General features: G+C 36.5%; 1 protein-coding gene across 3 annotated transcripts in view; it reads right to left on the bottom strand.

The window, feature by feature from the left end:
* The window catches only part of LOC137441799 (adhesion G protein-coupled receptor A3-like), a 257730-nt gene that overhangs the window by 118478 nt on the left and 119380 nt on the right, over positions 1–19872 (bottom strand). For all 3 annotated transcript variants that reach the window (XM_068139605.1, XM_068139606.1, XM_068139607.1), the window contains 2 exons: positions 12620–12833; positions 1075–1239 (listed from right to left, as the gene is read on the bottom strand). In XM_068139605.1, coding sequence (XP_067995706.1) covers positions 1075–1239; positions 12620–12833 — 379 coding nt within the window. The remainder of the gene's footprint in view (positions 1–1074; positions 1240–12619; positions 12834–19872) is intronic.

Here is a 19872-nt window from a genome sequence, read left to right as displayed (position 1 = left end):
GCAAAGGGAAAACAGATTATGTGAGTCAGTTTCTCCACTTCTTTCTAATTAATTATTCTATTTTTACTCCAACTCAGAAATTGTAGTCAAAGGCCTTCCTTTGAAAAAAAAAAATTTTAAAGTTAACTTGAAAACTGATGAATCTTTCATAAAGTTCTAGCATTTAAGAGAAGCTTCCTCTCATCTACTTTACCTTTCATTAACCATTCAAGCTGCATGTTTGTCATAACTCACTTTGTACCAAATTGCTTTCTTGATTCCAAAACGGGAATGCTATCATGAATCAGTGTTAATATCAAGAAGGTAATTATATATTAAGAGATTTATGCATCCTATTGAAGTATTTTAAATCTAATGGAAAACAATGGCAAGTTCCACAGAATCCTTAACTTTTTCTTAAGGGTATTGATAGAAAAACCACCAGTATATGTAGATAAACATAACAATGAAACATGAATTATGTTTATTCAACAAAACTGAGCAGACTCTAAGATTCAGAGAGTAAGACAGATGTATTGTCTAATTATGAGATATGTTCGTGGAACTGAATGTGCCCTTAAGCTCACCTCAAATGATCTATTTTACTAAACAGCTACTAAACAGTTTTACTTGCTATTTTTATTCACTTCAGTGAAATATTTTACTAGCAGTTTCATGTTGTTCTCTAATCTCAGCTGAATGAAACCAGGAGAACTGAAACAAATTAGAAAAGTACTGAAGATTTGTCTTCTAAAGCTTTAATGCAGTGTTCTCATATTCTGTAGTTTAGAAAAGATCAAGAGCAATTTTCAACCCTCCCTCATTTTGCTGTAGAGCCTACATCTTTTGAAACTTTCCACAATCTCACAGTGAGGAATTAGAAGATTTTCTGAATCTCACAAACCACTGCAGCTCTTGAAGCACTAGATGCCATTTCTCATAAAAATCAATAAATTTTTCCTCTTTCCTACTATGTTACATTAAAATGAAAACAAATGACATCTCCATAAATGACACTGAGGTATCATGTAAGCATGAATATGGTGCATATCTATACTGATACATGAAACACACTCCAAAACCAGAAAATCGTACCTGAAATCTCCCTTGTTGTTGATAACTCTTTCTGCAGGGCAGTAGGGTGCAGCTGTTTCAAGTACCACAATTTCTACTTTTTTAGTGCTATTTCCATAGGAATTGTTGACTAGACATTCCCAATCTCCAGTTGCATCAATGTCAATACTGGATAGGATAAGTTCACTACAAAAATAAAAGATTATTTATTGTACACACTCAATTACATAGAGATTGAGTGATTGCTTTTCTGACATTAATTTATCTTCAGAGATCATCTATGAAAATACAAAACCAGGTTTTGCTCTGTGTTAAGGATAGACAATATTTGAGTGATAGGTATTAGGATTTTAGCAGCACTGATTTGAGCTGACCAATCAAATTGTAACAGGCTGTAACACATTATAAAACTTCATAAAAGAATATCAATTATGTACCAATGCCCCTTCTCCTTTCCCCAAATACTGTAAAATGTTTGGTTTGTTGCTTAATCAAACCCTTGAAAATCATAAATTTCAAGTCAACAATGCAACGAATCCACAGAGAACGCTTCCTTCCAGCAGCAATTGCAGTTCTCAGGGCATTTCAAAAGCAGGATCTGCTGCTTCTGACATGACATAGGAAAAGTTTTCTAGAATAGCTATCGACTTTGAAAGCCACATATGACTTTCCCAATGAAAGCAAAATGATAGCATAATGAAAGAAAATTCTGATATTGCTTATATAGATAAAGAATTGCTAGCCATTCTCAGGTGGAACAGCTGAATATTTTCATGTCAGAATAAGTGACTGTACTCTTAAGAAGCCTCAGATGAGAAAACCCAATAGCAGTCTCTTAGCTAATTCTTAATGCATCTTTTTACATTCAGGTTGAAATAGTGAAGTGAAATTAGCCAGCTGATAACAATTTTAAAATTAAATCTTCTTTTCCATGTCACAACAATTTTACATCATCTTTATAGACAGCTTAGAAAGAATATATTCCCAGAGCTTATAAAAACAATTACCCACAAAATCTCTTTTTCTCTAAAACAACGGGCAGCATTCACCTGTGGTGTCAAGACCTGGAGATTTCCCAAGTGAATATAATATACAATAGATGTGGACCTTTTGATACACTTCCTATAAAATAACCATTGTTAACAATACAAATCTGATAAGACTGGGAACCATGGTGACTTTAGGTTAATACAATACTTAAGCATATTTTCAGTTTTACAGGCAATCAATATTGAGCTAAATGAATAAATAAGGTTCATTTTCCATTTATTCAAATTACTGAAATGTGTTCCAATGCAAATTTATCTGCTGCTAAACAGATCTGTTATTAGATAGTCTCCCAGTTTCACATTTACTGAGACAGTATTGCTTCTTGTAGAAATGCAGTACTTGAGCACTGGTTCAACTTTCTAAAATTATGAGCAAATCCTCACATTCACACTTACAATCTTCTAAGGCCCTTTCTTCAGATGGTGAACCAAAACAAGCCAGAATAGGTTTATGCAATCTGGAAGAAGCTGTATAATGATTAGAACATGGAATTGTCTCCTGAATTGCCATCTGGCCACTGTAACTGATGCATTTAGTTATATTCCTCTAGGAATATTTTGGATAGCAAGCCCAGTGGTGAAACTGTTCATTTACTTACCATCTGGCTATGACAAATGATAAATTGATCTTATACCCCTGGAGAATTTGGGGGACTGGATTAAAAAAAAAAAATAAGAAAGAAAAAAAAAATCTCAACAGGAGCAGTCAATTAGATTCCTTAACATTTTCCACACTTACAATCCTTGACGACTTCAGACTCCTGGCAGACCAAAAGGGAAGGGGAGTTTTCTAGTACTTTAAGTCTTGGCACTGTTACAGTAGCATGGCTAGAGGTTCCCATTTTTCTTACCCTTAGTAGGAAGGGCTTCTTGATCTGGGCCATGGAAACAAATTTTGATAAAAGTCAAGGTCTTGTGACCTGAGAAGACGGCAGGACTCTGTTTTAGGAGCTTGATAAAAGCACCATGGAATTAAGAGAGGATAGCACCTTTGCTGTACACTTTTTTTGATACTCCTATCTCACAGAAGCTAATGAAGACCAGGCCACAAATTAAACAATCTTGCCTCTACAATGTTCCTTTCCTAATAACAGAATACAAGTGAGGAAGAGCTCTGTCTACATTAGCAATTGCATCCAATTTCTCAAGGCCGTGGCAGTTTCTACTTTTGTGGAAACTTTTTCACATACCTAAACCAAAGTCAGGAGTCCATGAAATAGTGTCAAAGTAAGCTGAATATGAAAACTGCTCCCTGCTGAGAACTTAAGGAGGACTAGTAAGCTCTTAGCTGTTTTGTTGTTGTTGTTGTTTGGGTTTTGTTTGGTTTTGTTGCTGTTAAATTACAGTGGCCTTCTCAAAACAGATATTTAAAGAAAGAAAGGGAATACATGTTTCTTTTTTGTACTGGTAAATTTCATGCATGGTAGGATTCCTTTTCAAATGTGATGAGTGACATATTGAAAAATTAATTAAAATGGGCTGCTGCTGCAATTGCACAAAAAAGTTACAACATTCTCTAGAAGCCTGTGTCATTTGTCATTACAAAGAAAGGAAACATAATACAGGCAGAAGCCATACTCATGTAATCAAGTAACCTATGACAATAGATTTCTATTTGATGCATAGTTTTGCATTGCTACAGCTATGCATAACTAATAAGACAATCAGAAGTAGGTCTCATTATGCAAAGTTACTCAACCACGTCCTAAAGAATACCTTAGTGGCATTTATTTTATGCCCCAGCAGTCATTTGCATGCCAGGAAGCAGAACAGCAATTAAAAAGGAGCCTTTAACACCCTATTTTGATTGGCTTTTCACAGGAAATATTTTAAAAGCTAACTTGAGTTCCTGAAATACTAAAGAAGAACCAGCTTCTCTTCCTGGAGAAAAATAAATTTAATTACTCAAACATAGATAATATTCAGGTTTCCTCATGTGCTTCTTCAGACAGGTAAATAGCAAATGCTTTTCAACCGTTCAGGCAAAAGGCCTGCACAACCTGCATTCAACCCATACCACCTTGAATTATCAATACTGACACAGAATTAAAAAAAATTAGTGTTGTCCTCCAGAATACAGTGCTGTTTGGAATACAGGCTTTCATGGGGGATATAAGGTTAAAACATGGAAAATGAGGAAAGACTGTGTAAGTCTAGGCACTTTAACTAAATTTAAATTGCTAGTCTGATATCTCTGACAAAATTACTTATTTATCCATGAAAGAAACAGCTTTAGAAGGTGGATGGCCTTTAAAGAAAGCTTGTGTCCAGGCAACAGCAAGAAAAAAAGGAAGATTAAAGACTGATGTTGGTACCAATTTTTGTTAGATGTCCAGCAAATGTATTCAGCTATAATCAATTTGACAAACACATAGCAAATTCAATACACAGTTTTATGTTTCTTCTGACTGAATACAAGACCAAAGCCTAACTTAACATTTAATGCCACCTGTAGCCACCCAAGAAATGTAATGTGCCGTAACATATTTTTACTATTGTTTATTTACTAGCTAATTTGCTCACATCAATGTGTTAGCACCATGACAACAGTTGGATTTTTCTTCAGACATGTCAATGTAAAGAAGCTTTATTAAATGGCAATATACTGACATAAAAAAATCCACAATCTACTCCCAAGATGAGAGAAAATACTCATTTTCAGTTAGTAAATCATGTTCCTTTTTTCCTCTTACAACTCAAATTACTTCAGCTGAAATGCAAATGTTCAAAAAATATTGTAACAGGATAATATTATCCATTTGCTATGTAAACATTTGCCCAGTAGTGAGCTATTTCTATAGGTGGAAGTCAAAGAACTTGTGATCTACATATATATGCCATCAATTTGTTTCTTAAAACTCAGAAAATAAGTACTAATAACATCAGACCAACTTTACTGAATCATCTTCACAATTTAAGTCAGAAATCTAAATAGCTCTACAACATACCAGATTTGGTGTGTTTTATGATCTTTTCTTTCTCATCGAGCTTGTCAGGCAGAGACAATAAGTTACTGTGCTGCGTTGAAAGGTGTGCATAAAGATATTTGCATTTATCGTCTTACTCCTACAGTCCTAGAGTCAACACATGCCAGTCTCACTAGCTGAGAATATTAAATGAGGAGGGGGAAAACAGAGGTATCAACAGCTCTAGAGCACTTAAAGCTTTCTCTTGCTGGAGAAACCTTCAGGGATTTGGCAGGTCTGTAACAGCAGAGTGCTGTAATGCTATCTGAAGAGAGTACACCTGTGCCAGGGCTTATTCAAACTACTTAATGAATCAGTTGTCTACCACTGAGCTGCTTTGTCAGTTGGTGAAAGCTAAGGATAGTCATATGTGTTTATTGTTGTTCTACCAGCAAACTGCTTGACTGTAGGATGTATAAAACTGTAGTCTTCCTGGGAAATAATGCTACACCTTCTGTATGTCTCTCATCTGCCCTTAAGTAGTCTATGTCCTGCAATATTATATTCAGAGGTACCTTTATTTCATTAGCATAACTCCTGTGTTCTGTACACTAGCAGGAGTTCTTAGACAAAAAATAACACTATGACAATCAGACCAATAGCCAAAATTGCATAAAAACCTTTTAACATTAAATATTTCCCAGATGTCTCAGAATTGTTAACCTACTTACGATAGTTACAAGGATTTGATTATGTGCTACTGGGACCAGCAAAAAAAACAATAAACTTACAGAAAAATCTCTAAAATAACACACCAAAGACAACAAAATCATTACTACATTAAATTTACAATTTTAAATTACTTGTCAAAGGCACACTGACAGAATTTCCCACTCTTTCTAGTCAGTGGTGATGGTAAAAACATAGAAATTAGTTAACAAATAAAGTAGTTCCACATTAGGGCTAAAATACTGATCTCTTTTATTTGCTGATCAGCAAGAAATTTGGGAAGATCTGAAAAAGTGGTAAGACAGCAGCCTCCTACATATGAAATGCAGAAACAAACTCTATTATTTCTCCAGTATATAGAGGAGTTGGTTAAATGAATTAACCAACAGTTGGTTAAATGAATTAACCAACAGGTTAAACTTTTTCTAACAGTGATGAGTCATTCTATCAAAGTACCATGAACAATTGAAAGTCAGAAATCAGAACTGCTCTGATAATCACAACTAATGTGCAAGGTTATAAACTACTGGTTGGACTGAGAGAAAAGGTATAATTATTCCTGTCAACACCACTGTAAGGTAACTTTAATAAAGCTAATCCTCAGACATTCAATCCAAACTGCTGCTGCAGTGCAGCATGTCCTTGGTTGTATAGCTGCAACAATTTGAAGAGCCACATTCTGTCCATAAAAATTCAAAGTCAAACTGTATTGATTCTCCCTTGTTGGGGGAAAGAACACATTTTTGTTCCTAATATTAAAGTTAGCATTTATTTTTACTGATGTGGCTGGACCTATATATAGCTGCAGGAAATGGGCAGAGAGAGAATTGAGCAAACCATCTTCTTAATCTGGTCTCAACATTAAACAAAACAAAAAAACCAAACCAACAACACTTTTAAAGTTCTGACTTACTGTTTTTCTAATTTTTTTTTAATTCTATCAGCCAAAAATAATTACATATATTTCCTGTGAAAATACCTACTTCTCAATCATGTTTCAAATCAAGCCTACGTTTTTCTATGACACAGCACAGTTCTTGTGTAATGGTACATTCCTTCAATGGTAGAGGGTATCATCATAGCTGCTTTTGCTTCTCACAGCATTAGCATACTTTTCCACAGGTTACATTTCTAATTATTCCCCAAACTGATTAGTAGTAAAACTGTCATTGAATTTTATTCAGATAATTGAAAGATTTTTCAGGAAAAAGGCCAAAGTTTAATGACTCTGTCAAATTAATTCACATGAAGATTTTCTTAATCTCAGATAATGACATTTCATAATACTCAGCAATGTTTCTAAGTAGTATCTTCCTGTGGAATATATGAGAACACTTCTGGTAAAGGTACATGCCACGAGTCCTTTACTGCCTGCAGTGCCTGAAGTAAGCTGTAGACCATTGACTACAGGGTTTAAAGTAATCTCAAAACAATACAGAAACATTGATTTACAATTTAAATGGTTATTTTGCTTCATTTCTTCCCTAACTGCTTGACAACTAAGGGTCAAACAGAGTCAATTGGGTGAACCAACAGAATATCAGCACTACGCAATTTCTGCTGATTTCCCTGGGCTTCTCAGTACGACCCTCAGCTGCTCAGCTCCAAACGCTCATGCAGTAGAACACAAAGAGACTGTAGGTAGTTCTGCATTTATAAATCAGATTCCTTGGAGCTGTTCTAATGCTTTTTTTCCTTCTGTTCTTGTGTAGAGTGAATCTCCAGTATTTCGCTATGATTTGGCGCATATCTGAACTTTGTGTATCTAATCTAGCAGCACACTCACTGGTGCTACGCTATTTTCAGACTGTTCTGAACCCACTAGTGCTTGCTTATCTTTTCCACATGTATACTTGCCATTAACTGTGAAGAGAGTTCAGGGGTCATATGGATCCTTTCCACACAAAAATGAACAGAAAATTTCTGCCATTCTCCCTGAAATTTTGGAATTGTTTAGTTTTTTCTTATGCAAAATACCTCCCTGGATCTCAAACCTTTATTAATACCACCTGTCTACTCCTGGACTTGATTATCTTTCAATACTCATAACTTACACAACCTTTATTCTTTTAGTGAAACTGCCTCAACTAAATTCTAAATTATTTACTAATAGCTACAGTAGTAATTTCAAAAATTAACTGGTCTCAAAACCTCCCCTTAAAATTACGATAAAAAAAAAATCACAACATTTCTTCTTGCCCCCCCCCCCCCCCGTTTCTTCTCTGTTACAGCAGAAATGTACCTCTAAAAGTAGCTTTCGTAAATTAACATAAACATTAAATTATAAAATTTTCAATCAGTTGTCTTACTATTGCCCCTATCCTTGTTACACCTGCAGGTTTAGCTGTAGTTCCACATTCTTTTAACCTCCAAGTGTGCCCAGGTGGCCAAGAAGGCCAATGGCATCCTGGCCTGCATCAGGAACAGCGTGGCCAGCAGGAGCAGGGAGGTCATCCTCCCCCTCTACTCAGCACTGGTTAGGCCACACCTTGAGTACTGTGCCCAGCTCCGGGCCCCTCAGTTTAAGAAAAACGTTGAGTTGCTGGAACGTGTCCAGAGAAGGGCAACAAAGCTGGGGAGGGCTTTGGAGCACAAGCCCCGTGAGGAGAGCCTGAGGGAGCTGGGGTTGCTTAGCCTGGAGGAGGCTCAGGGGAGACCTTATTGCTCTCTACAACTACCTGAAGGGAGGTTGTAGACAGGTGGGAGATGGTCTCTTCTCCCAGGCAGCCAGCACCAGAACAAGAGGACACAGTCTCAAGCTGCAGCAGGGGAGGTTTAGGCTGGATGTTAGGAAAAAGTTCTTCATAGAAGGAGTGATTGGCCTTTGGAATGGGCTGCCCAGGGAGGTGGTGGAGTCACCATCACTGGAGGAGTTTAGGAAGATACTGCATGGATGATCTCAAAGGTCTTTTCAAACCTGGTTAATTCTATTCTATTCTAAAATTCTATTTCTGTTATTATTTACTGTAGACCATTCAATATTGGTATTGGCTGTTGTCAAAAGCCGTAGATGCTTTCGAATAACCTAGATTCTACAGCTTAGTTTACCTTTTTTTTTTAAATTCTTCCCCCCAAACAAAACCTGTGTATTTAGAAGACTCTGAAATACTTAGGAGAGAATTTAAGAGAAAAACGGTGTTTGTGGGGGATCACCTTAGAGACCAAATAGTCTGTATTTCCAGTAACAAATCAATCTACATAGCTTAACAAAAATTACATCTGAAAACCACTTCTGATACTATCACCTGCCGTCCTAAGTTTAGTTGGGAGCATGTCCTGTTTCTCCAGTTGTAGAGCTCCTTGTTGTGAGTTCTTAGCGTTCTGCAGTTTAATGTTTTCAGAAGGAGCACTTGTGCTTTGTAACAGTCCCAGGACAGCCATTGCAGCTATTAGAGGCATAAGCCCTGTTAAGCACTCTACACAAGTATTTACAGAATAGAACTAAGACAACTTTAAAATCATCATTTTAGTCTGTGTCTGTGTCACCAGAACAAGGGGACACAGTCTCAAGCTGCGCCAGGGGAGGTTTAGACTCGAGGTGAGGAGAAAGTTCTTCACAGAGACAGTCGTTCATCATTGGAATGGGCTGCCCAGGTTGGTGGTGGAGTCCCTGTCCCTGGAGTCGTTCAAGAGGGGATTGGACATGGCACTTGGTGCCATGGTCTAGTCATGGGGTCTGTGTTGATAGGTTGGACTCGATGATCCTCGAGGTCTCTTCCAACCATAGTTATACCGTGATACTGTGATAATAAACTTCCTGAAAATTAAAGTCTCTCTATTACTGTGGAGTTGCTTGGTTCATAAAAGATACTTTCCTGTTTCTGGTTTTGTATTCTATTAGCTGTCCTGCTAGCCTCTCCAAACACTACAAAGGAACAGTAGGGAAGTTAAGAAAGATGCTGTGCTGCAGACAATCACACATACTATGCCTTCTATGTGACTTCAGGGAAATGAATTGTTTCACTGCCACTTATTGTGATCAAACTGATAAGCTAATATTCCAGGTTTAAGAAATTAGGTGCTGTGTTCATGGAAACACAAGTAACTATTTCAGCTAGATACATTCACAGATGATAGGAAATTAGTTCCACATCACATTTACATTTTCTTGTATGACTATGACATCTATACACAGGCATAATGACAGAAAATTCAGCATGAGCAAAATCAAATATTATTATCATTGGCAAGAAATGGTAAATGTGAGCTAGCAGCAGAATTGAAAACACCTTCTCAAGATCTCCTGTAAGGGAATACTTGCTGCCAAGAAAAATGTCACAGGCAGGAATACAGTTCAAAACTTTTGTTTAATTATTGTAACAAAAACATTTATTTTAGTTTATTCTGCTTTATCATAGGAGACAAAAAATATGCATTTAGATATTTTATCCTCCTACAGTGCCAGTTAATAAAACAGAAGGGTTGCGTATGCTATTTGTGTTGTAAATTCATGTCCAGAAATATCAGGATCTACCCAATAAAATAACCATCTAAAAATGTTTGAATAAGCAATCTTTGGAACAAGACTGCACCTCTTTGTTCAAAACTAGCTTCAGAAATTTTAAATTGCTAAGAAGCACAATCCAAAGCCTCTCCCTTAGTGCAATCACAGAAAGCCACAGACAGTGGACATTTGCTGTAAAGAGCAGGAACAGGAGGGCAAAACATGACACTTAAGTACTGATTTTAAATTACCTTTATTTTTACTCCAAATCCTATACTTAGCATATGAAAACCTCAGGGAGACATCGTCTTTCTGGTGTTTCAGAACTACTTATGCCACTGTGGTTTAGCCATAAGAACTATCACAAACTACTGTGCAATAGCATGTAGCAAGCATATTACAATAGCAATATGCTATATAGCTATTGCATATTAACATGCAATAATAAAGATATTAATGTAGTTACAGAATACGTGGTCATGATGATGGGATTAAAATTTAGACATGCTGAAGACAGTTTTTACAATGGCCAATGTTTTCTCATCTTCAACAGCAGTAGCCTGTTCCAGTGGTCTGTGACCCTTAAAGAAGTTCCTCCTTGTGCTCAAAATAGCATAGTTTTTAGAAGGTAATTTCAAAAGCATAAGTGCCAAGTAAGTTGACTTTTATTCAGCCCCTTGCTAAAGGCAAAGCGTGACTCCTTCAGTATTAGGACTTTTGGCCCAGTAAGAATCATGAGGTACAGTAAATGTAGTGTTGATGTCCTACTATATCATGAAGTGAAACATACAACACAAATCAGCAATTAAAATGTTATACACTTTTAAATATCTGTTTAAAGAATTGGAGTTTAATTTAAAAGATACTTTGTCTCATTTTGAATATAAGTTGGATAACTCAAAAGTATTTTTCCAGTGTATAACAGCAAATTCAATGATGTATTTACATGCAACATGAGCATCAAGGTCACCTATTTAATGGCACAGTAAATGAGGTAGGTAGCAGATCACCCATCCTTAATAAAATATTGCTATGGTAGACAATGTTTTTTATTTTATAGTCTGGCAAATATTAAGCAATATAAGATGAAATTCAGTAGTTTTCTAATGTAGCTTTTTAAGCAGGACAGCTATTTTGAAAATCTTTGTGGACAATTTATTTCAGTGCATTAGTGTGCTGGACAAATTGTTCATATAATGCAAAATAGTATTCAGTTGAAAAATATGGGGTGATTAACAGCATGTCTTTTAATTTTGCTATCATGGAAATAAGAAGAATATGCTTTAATTAAGTGACTTGTCAGTTATATAATAGCTCATACACTTGGCACTACCATACTAATTGGTCTAATAGATGCTTACATTATTTGCTCTATCCATACACATTGGTATTAGAAGAAAGTCGGTAGCTGCAAGAATAGGTCAAATTTACACCTCTAGATCTATAGGGCTCAAAAGGGGTCAAATAATCAGTGAGCAGATGAAATTAAAATCAATAAAGCTGAAAGACCCCAGTGGAGAGGAATTAATTTGACTCCCTTCATAACTTTCATTTGATAGCTCAAGAAGCATTTCAGGTCAATTATATTAATAGAAACTGGTTGAGTGAAAAGCTGTTAATGATGATCCAGAGCTAATTAGCATAGCTATTTTCACTCCATCTTCTACAAAGAGAAAGACAGAACATAGACACAGAAACCCTCTTTTTTCAATCGGTGATGAAAACTGGCAGAGGACAAAAGGATGCGTGTAACGTCTTAGCAGCATTTAGTGACAAGCCAATACCTATGAGGAAAACAAACAAAAACTTCTATAGAAATTTATACTAATTTATTAAATGAGATTTGAATTGGAAAACTGAAGCAAAACTGGAATGATATGGCCATTGCCAAATATTAGTTTTTAACTCTTTTATGAAAGCCTGCTCTACTGCATTTCTCTTGCATTTTTCACATCAGCAAAAATTTCTGTGAATCCTAGTCAGATTTTAAAACTGATAAAAGGCTGAGAAATAGTTTTCATAAGAAACAAATATGAGGTTACCTAAGAAAGGAATACAGGATCCAGAACACTGGAACTTTAAAAAATTAATCCAAGACTTTTAAATTAATAGCTCTTCACAGACTTGTAAATGACAGCAGGAAGCAGTTTGGCTACTGAAGCTATTCTAAGTTCAGTTTCTTCTTGTTTTACTGTGGAAGAAATTGTTTTCTTTCAAACCCATATTTGCTCAAATCTGGACACTTAGACAAAAGAAGTTAAGATTTGGAACCACAGATGTTCAAAGCCATGAAAACTCTCTACCTGTGTGTTCAGATTCAAGTATGCAATTGAATTGCTTCCAATAACTCCTGACGCATGTCTTAACAAGGCTTACTCCAAGTGTTGAATCTGTTCAACTTGCCTACAGCTCTGACTGTTACAGGGGGTAGAGGTTACCGTGTAATTAAGCAGCAGTCGTGAATGATGCTATCCTCCACAAATACGCCACGCTCTTCATCTGTTTCGATCAGGCGACCAGCGTGATACCAATGGACTTGGGTAGTATTGTCAACATATGTTGCAGTACACTGAAATGGCAAGCGGTCTCCATGAAAAACCACTTGTCTTTGTGATGGGATCAGCTCAAAAAGAGGAAGTTCCAGAGGTCCAGCTGCAAGGAAAATGAAACAAAAATATAGAGGGGGGGGAAAAAGAAAAAAGAAGTTGTTAAAATTAATTTCTCTTTTAAGAATATTGTATAGTGACCTAGCTGCATACAATATGAGATTCCCTTTAAAGCACTCATATAAAACAGTGCCCCAAACTACCCACTTAAGTCTGCTCATGTTGTCAGTTCTGCAGTTCACATTTCTTTCATTGGTACGAGCCCAGAAAATTGTAGAGCATCTGTAGAAAACGGGTTTCAACAGAATAGTTTGCAGAATGGCAGAAGCTGCAAGAGATCTTTTGAGATGCTCCTACTCAATCTCATTCTCAGTGCAGGATGCTTTACTACAAAGGTATATGGGGGGGTGACACTTTCTAAAAAAAAATCAGTCTTTCAATTTAAAAACAAATGCAGCTATCAATATAGGTACAGCTAACATTTATAAGACCGCTTTGCTGCCGGTTCGATAAAATTCCCACTGTGGTCCAGATGAAATTTATTCACTCTCAAGAGCCTAAACTATCTCATATGCCTTCTGTTTGGGTAATAATAAGGCTAATAACAAAAGTTAAACTTTTCCCTAAAGTTCAAATGTCCCTATGATTTTTCATTTCTGCTCCTTCTGCCTCTTCCACAAGTCACCTTTACTCTCTAGAAGGGTTCCCCAACATTAAATATTTATCTAAATAATTCCTTTTACTTTTTAATAGTGGAGTACATTTCACAATATTTTAAACATTACTTTTATCTCTCTTTCCCCAAGAAATACTCCAATAATGGGAATATTGCATACTCTAAGTAGAGTATTACAAAACACAGCTGCCATAATCACATAATTTAAAAATAAAGAGCATTGTAAATTTGGAAGGCATATGATTTTTTAGCCCTGCTAAAAGCCTACTAATTTGATAGACGTGATGCTGATTAAAGGCCATATCCTTCAATCCTACAATCTCCGTAATGACTGAATCCCTAGACACTATTTGTTTTCTAGATCCTGAAACTATCTTAACACCACTTCTGTAAAAAAATGTCTATACATTATCAGATTAATTCTGTTTCTTTAAATCAGTAGCAGAATATTGGAAAAGAGAATTTTAGGAAAAGTAATTGAAATAGAGGCTATTAATCTAAAGAAAGAGGATCATCTCTATAAGAGAATAAGGAATACAGGAAAATATTTTCTGGGTTTTTTTTTCTGAGGCAGGAGAAGAAAATTACTACCTCTGATACTTTGTTATGATCACACACAATTCCCATGGTAATGAACACCCTGCATAACGGCTCCTAAAATGCAACTTTTTCACCTCAGCCCACAATGCCAAAAGAATGAACTAAGTCTGGGTCACTTTAACTCTTCACTACTGCAACATAATCTCTGAGAAAATGCCTACAGCCTTGCACCATGGAAATCCATCTGCCTTGATGAGGAAAGAGGATTTTTAATGTAGATATGCCTTATTTTTACTCTGTTTTTCATTTAAGGGTCACTCATCATTAATGTCCATCTATACCACAAAGGCTGTGATTTGAAAGGTTGCTTTTCCACATCTGCACTGCTAGCAATTATCTCAAACATCTATTTTTCTGGCAAGCACTTGAACATTATTCTTCTTCTCCATTTCGGTGCTCAACATTTCATCATCCTTAAACTTGCTCTTCAAAATCCTCCATTGCTCATAATAAATACAGATGAACCTAACCACACCTAAGCAGATTGCAAGCCATAATCACTGGTTCTACCTTTGCTAAGATTTGTGGACAACCAATAATGTTTGTTCCTCTTCTTACCCAGCATCCCATCCTAACATGCATCTTTATGTCCTTCAGATGTTGTCTTTGGAATACTCAAATTGTGAAAAGCTGATTATAAAACTAGCTTTGGGCCCTCAATACTAAAGGGGAATTTAAATGTTAAGTTATATGTTCATCATCTGCTTTGAATAAACAGTGAGAGGGATCACTTCTACTTTCTTTCACAGAGTAAGAACTCTGGCCAGCATAATATGCAGTTTGTACATGAGCGAATATGTGAAATTGCTGTCTAGGAGAATCACACAGAGGATTAAGCTGCTCTCTCCTGTGACTTCAGAAAACCTTTCTTACTTGCATATACATTCTGTACTTTATCTACATCATGTGTTCAGCTCGGCATAAGAAAGTCATGGACCTCTTGTAGCCAGTCCAGAGAAGGACCACAAAAGATGATCGAGGGCTGGAACACCTCTCTTATGAAGACAGGCTGAGAGAGTTGGGATTATTCAGTTCAGAGAGGAGAAGGCTCTGGGGAGACACAATAGCATCCTTCCAGTACTTAAAGGAAACCTACAAGAAAGCTGGAGAGGGACTTTTTACAAGGGCATGTAGTGACAGAACAAGGGATAATGGCTTTACACTGAAAGAGGTTACATTTGTATTAGATGTGAGGAAGAACTTCTTCACCATGAGGGTGGTGAAGCACAGGAATAGATTGCCCTGAGAGGCGGTAGATGACCCATTCCTGGAAGTGTGCAAGGTCAGACAGGACCAGCCTTTGAACAATCTGCTCTATTGGAACACGTCCCTGTCTATGGCAGAGGGTTGAAACCAGAGGATCCTTAAGATTTCTTCCAACTCAAACTATTCTATGATTATATGATCTTCTGACCATGCCTATTATTTGTGGGCATAAATGCATTACTAAAAATTCCTTGAAACCTAACTAGTATTTTTATATGATCTTTGGCTTCCAAGTAAAAGAACAGAAAGCAAACTAATATCTCATCCATAACAACTGCAGGCTTGGTCTCAGACATTTATATTAAAGGCTTTTACTAGAGATGGAGAGAGCCTATCTCTCAAAAAAAAAAACACCCAAAAAGGAATAAAAATTGTATTGCATTATGAAGTCAGTTATGAAATACAAGGAAAAGTTATGGCGCAGAAATTTAGCCATAAATGGAATGATTATGAAAATTGACTCCAGAAAAATTAAAAAGCAATACATCACATTCACAGATATATTTCTCATTAATACAGCAATTTTAAATTAAGGATATTGTATTTTGTCAAAAGTTCTTTGTCATGCAGTGAGTGGTACACTATGTCAGGAGGCTATGAAATAGTGTGAACTGTACTACCAATATTTCTTAAGTCAGGCTAAATAACTTGCCTGGCATATGGATGTAGTGCAATGCCATCACTTTGAATTTATCTCTGTCTTTACAATTGATTTCTACAGCTCTCCCATTACCACCTCTGCTGCTCAACCTTGGGAACTACCCAATGCAGAAATGGAATGGGAATTAAGTATCTGTACAGATTTTGTCAATTAATAACCAGGAGTAAATGAAACCTTCTTTTACTGCAGCATATCAAAGAAGAACAAAATGGTACCTTGACTGACATCAGTCATATCAACAACTCACTCATTCTCTTTTCTTTTGCAAATCCTTGTTCTATATGCAACAAAGATGCAAAGTGAATGAAACTTACCTTTGGTTTACCATTAGGCTAGGATATCTTTCTAACTTGTGCAAAACATCTGCTTTTAATCTCTATGATGTCTACACAAAATTATTAACAGAAATAACCTTCAGTTGTTTTCCAGAAATAATCATGATTTAAATGACTAAGGCTGGTTCTGCAACTACTGCTCATGCAAAAGTTCCAGTTGATTTCAGTGACACAGCTCAAAGCTGTAAGGATTAACTGCATCAGTACAATTTTTAGGATTAGGGCCAATACCCTTTATCCTGAATCCTTGTAAAATGATTGTACAGTTCCATCATCATCAGCGGGAAATACTTATTTTAAATCCATAATCCAACAATCCTTCAAATCCAGAGTAAAATAAAAGTATTTACTAATGCTGTACACACGTTTTCAAGCTTGACTTTGAGAGTTAAGTAAGAAGTAAGAAACTCTAACAGGGTTTGGAATTATTTTGGCATTGATTTGACAGCACTTGAAATATAACAGCTCTGGCAAGCACATCCCTTCACAATAAAAATTTTCTTTGATTATGTACTTAACTAAAGACCACATAAATACCTGTCAACTCTGATGCTCGTATATGTAAGTGTGTGAGTGTGTGGCAAATAAAGCAGCCTCAGAAGAATTAAAAATAATTAATAGTTTATTGTTTTATCCTGGGAGTGGAAGGGCTAACATTGGGGGGTTATTTAATTAATGTTATTTAATTTTTACACAGATGGAAAAATATTTCAAGACTCTCCTTCCAAGACAATCCACTCTGTTGCCCTCAGGTTTAAAGCCAGAAACACCACCTGCAAATGAGAAGTGTGAGTTTCCTATAGGCATCTAGATTCAGAGCTGCTGGAGTGTTTTACAGTCTTTACCTGTCTTGTCTCTCCAGTCAGCACTAAACCATGATTGCAGCAGAGCACCACAGGAATCACTGATTGCAGCATGAATTTAAAGGTCTAACCTGTTATTACCGTAATTACATCTTTATCTTTCACTTCTCAGCAGAAAAGGGTTTTGTTGACTGAAGGCCAGATTCTTTATGTGACCCAGTCTTGTATTTTGGATTAGCTCTAGACTAGAATACTGAGGACATATGGAGGTGGAATCAGGCTACACAAGTACCACTGAATTAGAATACCATTAAAGATCCCTCCCACAGGAAGTATATCCCTGCACATTTTAATGAATGCAGTTCCCCAAGATGTACATAAAGTTGAAAAATTAAATAGAAATTAATTTTAATAACCATTAGCTAGAAGAGAAAAACAGCAATGTGCACTGACACTCTAAGGAAATGTTCCCATGCTTATGCCCTTAATATCTTTGTAAAACAATCTCACACACACATTAGATAGTTCATCTTTTCCTTACAATTCAGTTCTTGAGATTTTAAAACCAATTTTCTATCTAATTTTGGCCTTCTTGTTTGTTATAAAAGATGGAAAGGAGAATAATGTGGAGGAAATACTGCTCTCACTTGACATACACAGAATACAAATGCTTGTAAAAAAAAACCCCACAACATAAAATGCATTTCTAGCCTGTATTTCAGTTGCATTTTAAATACAATATGATGACATGTAGAAGGCATACACTTCTAAGGAATGGGCACTACTGTTTTCTGCATGAATGATCAAAAGCAAATCTGTAAGCATAGAAGTTGGGGCATGCAACAGATTTGTCTGAACACCACAGAAAATTGGACAGTTGTTGGCCAACATGAACAGCACATGCAAATATGATTGGAGAAAAAAAATGAAAGTACATCCTACCTCCAGCCATGTTTGTTACAGGCTTTGCAGTAGAAAATGCAACTGAGGCAGCACAAGTCTCTACAGCTAAACAGCTACTAAGTATATAGTACTTATATATAGTACTTAATGTGGTTACTACACCACCATATTTCTGTGCTCAGTTTAACATAAACTAGTTTTCTGTTACACATTTTTTATCCCTTATTAAGTGGCCTTGCCTGATATTATCAACTTTTACTGAGCCAGGAAAAGGAAAATCCACAGGTTTCTCCAGGCTGCTCACACATCAGTGCAGGTTAAGAGTGTTCATGTCTTAGGATACACCACTGACATCAGTCTTTTGGTAGAAAATTCAGTTTACTACGGTGCACCACAAGCTTCTGGACAGAAAAAGCAAGAGGTTGGCACTTTGCTCCCTGTTAATCACTTGATTTATTGTATTGCCAATGGGCTTATTTGAACTGAGTGTGCCTACAGAGTGCAGTACATCCTGCTGACTAAAGTGTGAGTTAGAGCTCTAATATTTGTATACTAACTCAGTAGGAAACAAATGTGCATAGAAGCACAGTAGGGGGAAGCTGGAAGTGAGGACAAAGTACAGGAACTCGTTCGATAAAAAGGACAGAAGAAAATGAGGAAAAAGAAATTGAAAACATTAGTTAAAGATCTGAATTGCTGACACAGCAAATAATATCTGTTGATATTTGTGAATGGAATTAAAGAAAAGAGAGTGATCTAAATTGCTCTGAAGGACAGTTCTGCCAAGGGGAGGTGCCAGTACACCAATACCAATTTCCATATTGCAAAATTTGCTGACAATAACAAAAGGTTTGGTGCAGAAGGCTACGGAGAGTGCCATATGCCAAAGAAGTCAAGAATGAATACAGAACTGGAGCCAAGCTTCAACCAAGCTTTGTCTGGCTCAAATATTAACATAATATCAAGAAAATACAAATGCCAACATGTATTAAACATATCAAATTAAGATATCTCTTTTAGGCTTGGGACAAGAAAGCTTAGCATCATATTCATTTACCACTCACTACAGGGTGAGTGTTCTGTTTCTGTTTGCATAATAGCTTCTTATTTCCATCAAATTCATAATGCTGGCAAGGCAAGGTATATGCCATACCATATTATCAGGCCCTTTCACTATCATCCATGCTTTGTGGACAGGAACATAAAGTAGATGTACTTTCTTACAGCATCTCACAATTAAATCACAGGTTTCGGTTTATTTTGTAATGCCAAGTGCTACACCGAAAAGGCTTCAGACAGTATGCTCTTTTCTTTTCAGCTACACATTTTGTATTGTGTTTTAGTCCTGCCAACTTCTGGAAAGCCATCAAAGCCGAGAAAAAAAAAAAAAAAGAGAGAGAGAAAGGGTGTATGTCTCATGAGCAAGCAGAGCAGAGTTCACAGACTGAGGCACTGATAAGAACACAGATGCTGCTGCAGGGATCTGAGCAGAAATAGCAATCCTAGGATTTATCCTGAGATAGAAGTACGGTGAGCCCAGGCTGTCACAGTCCACTGCTACTGGTGCTTCAGTTATCCAGGTTGGATAACCTCATAAATATACTTCATCTCTACAAAATAGAAGATTAAAATTCAGTGCTGTTATATCAAGAAAACCTACCATCATAATATTGGACAACAGCCTCACTGAGAAGCACTTGGACTCTGTAACTCCACAAATTTAATTAAAGTTACACCTGTGTAGTAACTAAGGAAGGCAGAGTGGGAGCAGCACAATTCATATCTAGTCACTTTTAGTAAATCCCAGTCATAAAGGTCCCAGTCAATACTCAGCAGGTCGA

The sequence above is a fragment of the Melanerpes formicivorus genome, unplaced genomic scaffold (assembly GCF_026170545.1).
Source record: "Melanerpes formicivorus ecotype bairdi unplaced genomic scaffold, bMelFor1.0.p_v2 SCAF_6, whole genome shotgun sequence".
In the NCBI taxonomy this organism is placed as follows: domain Eukaryota; kingdom Metazoa; phylum Chordata; class Aves; order Piciformes; family Picidae; genus Melanerpes; species Melanerpes formicivorus.
The sequence above is the reverse complement of the archived record's forward strand: the minus strand, read 5'-3'. Positions and strand labels throughout refer to the sequence as shown.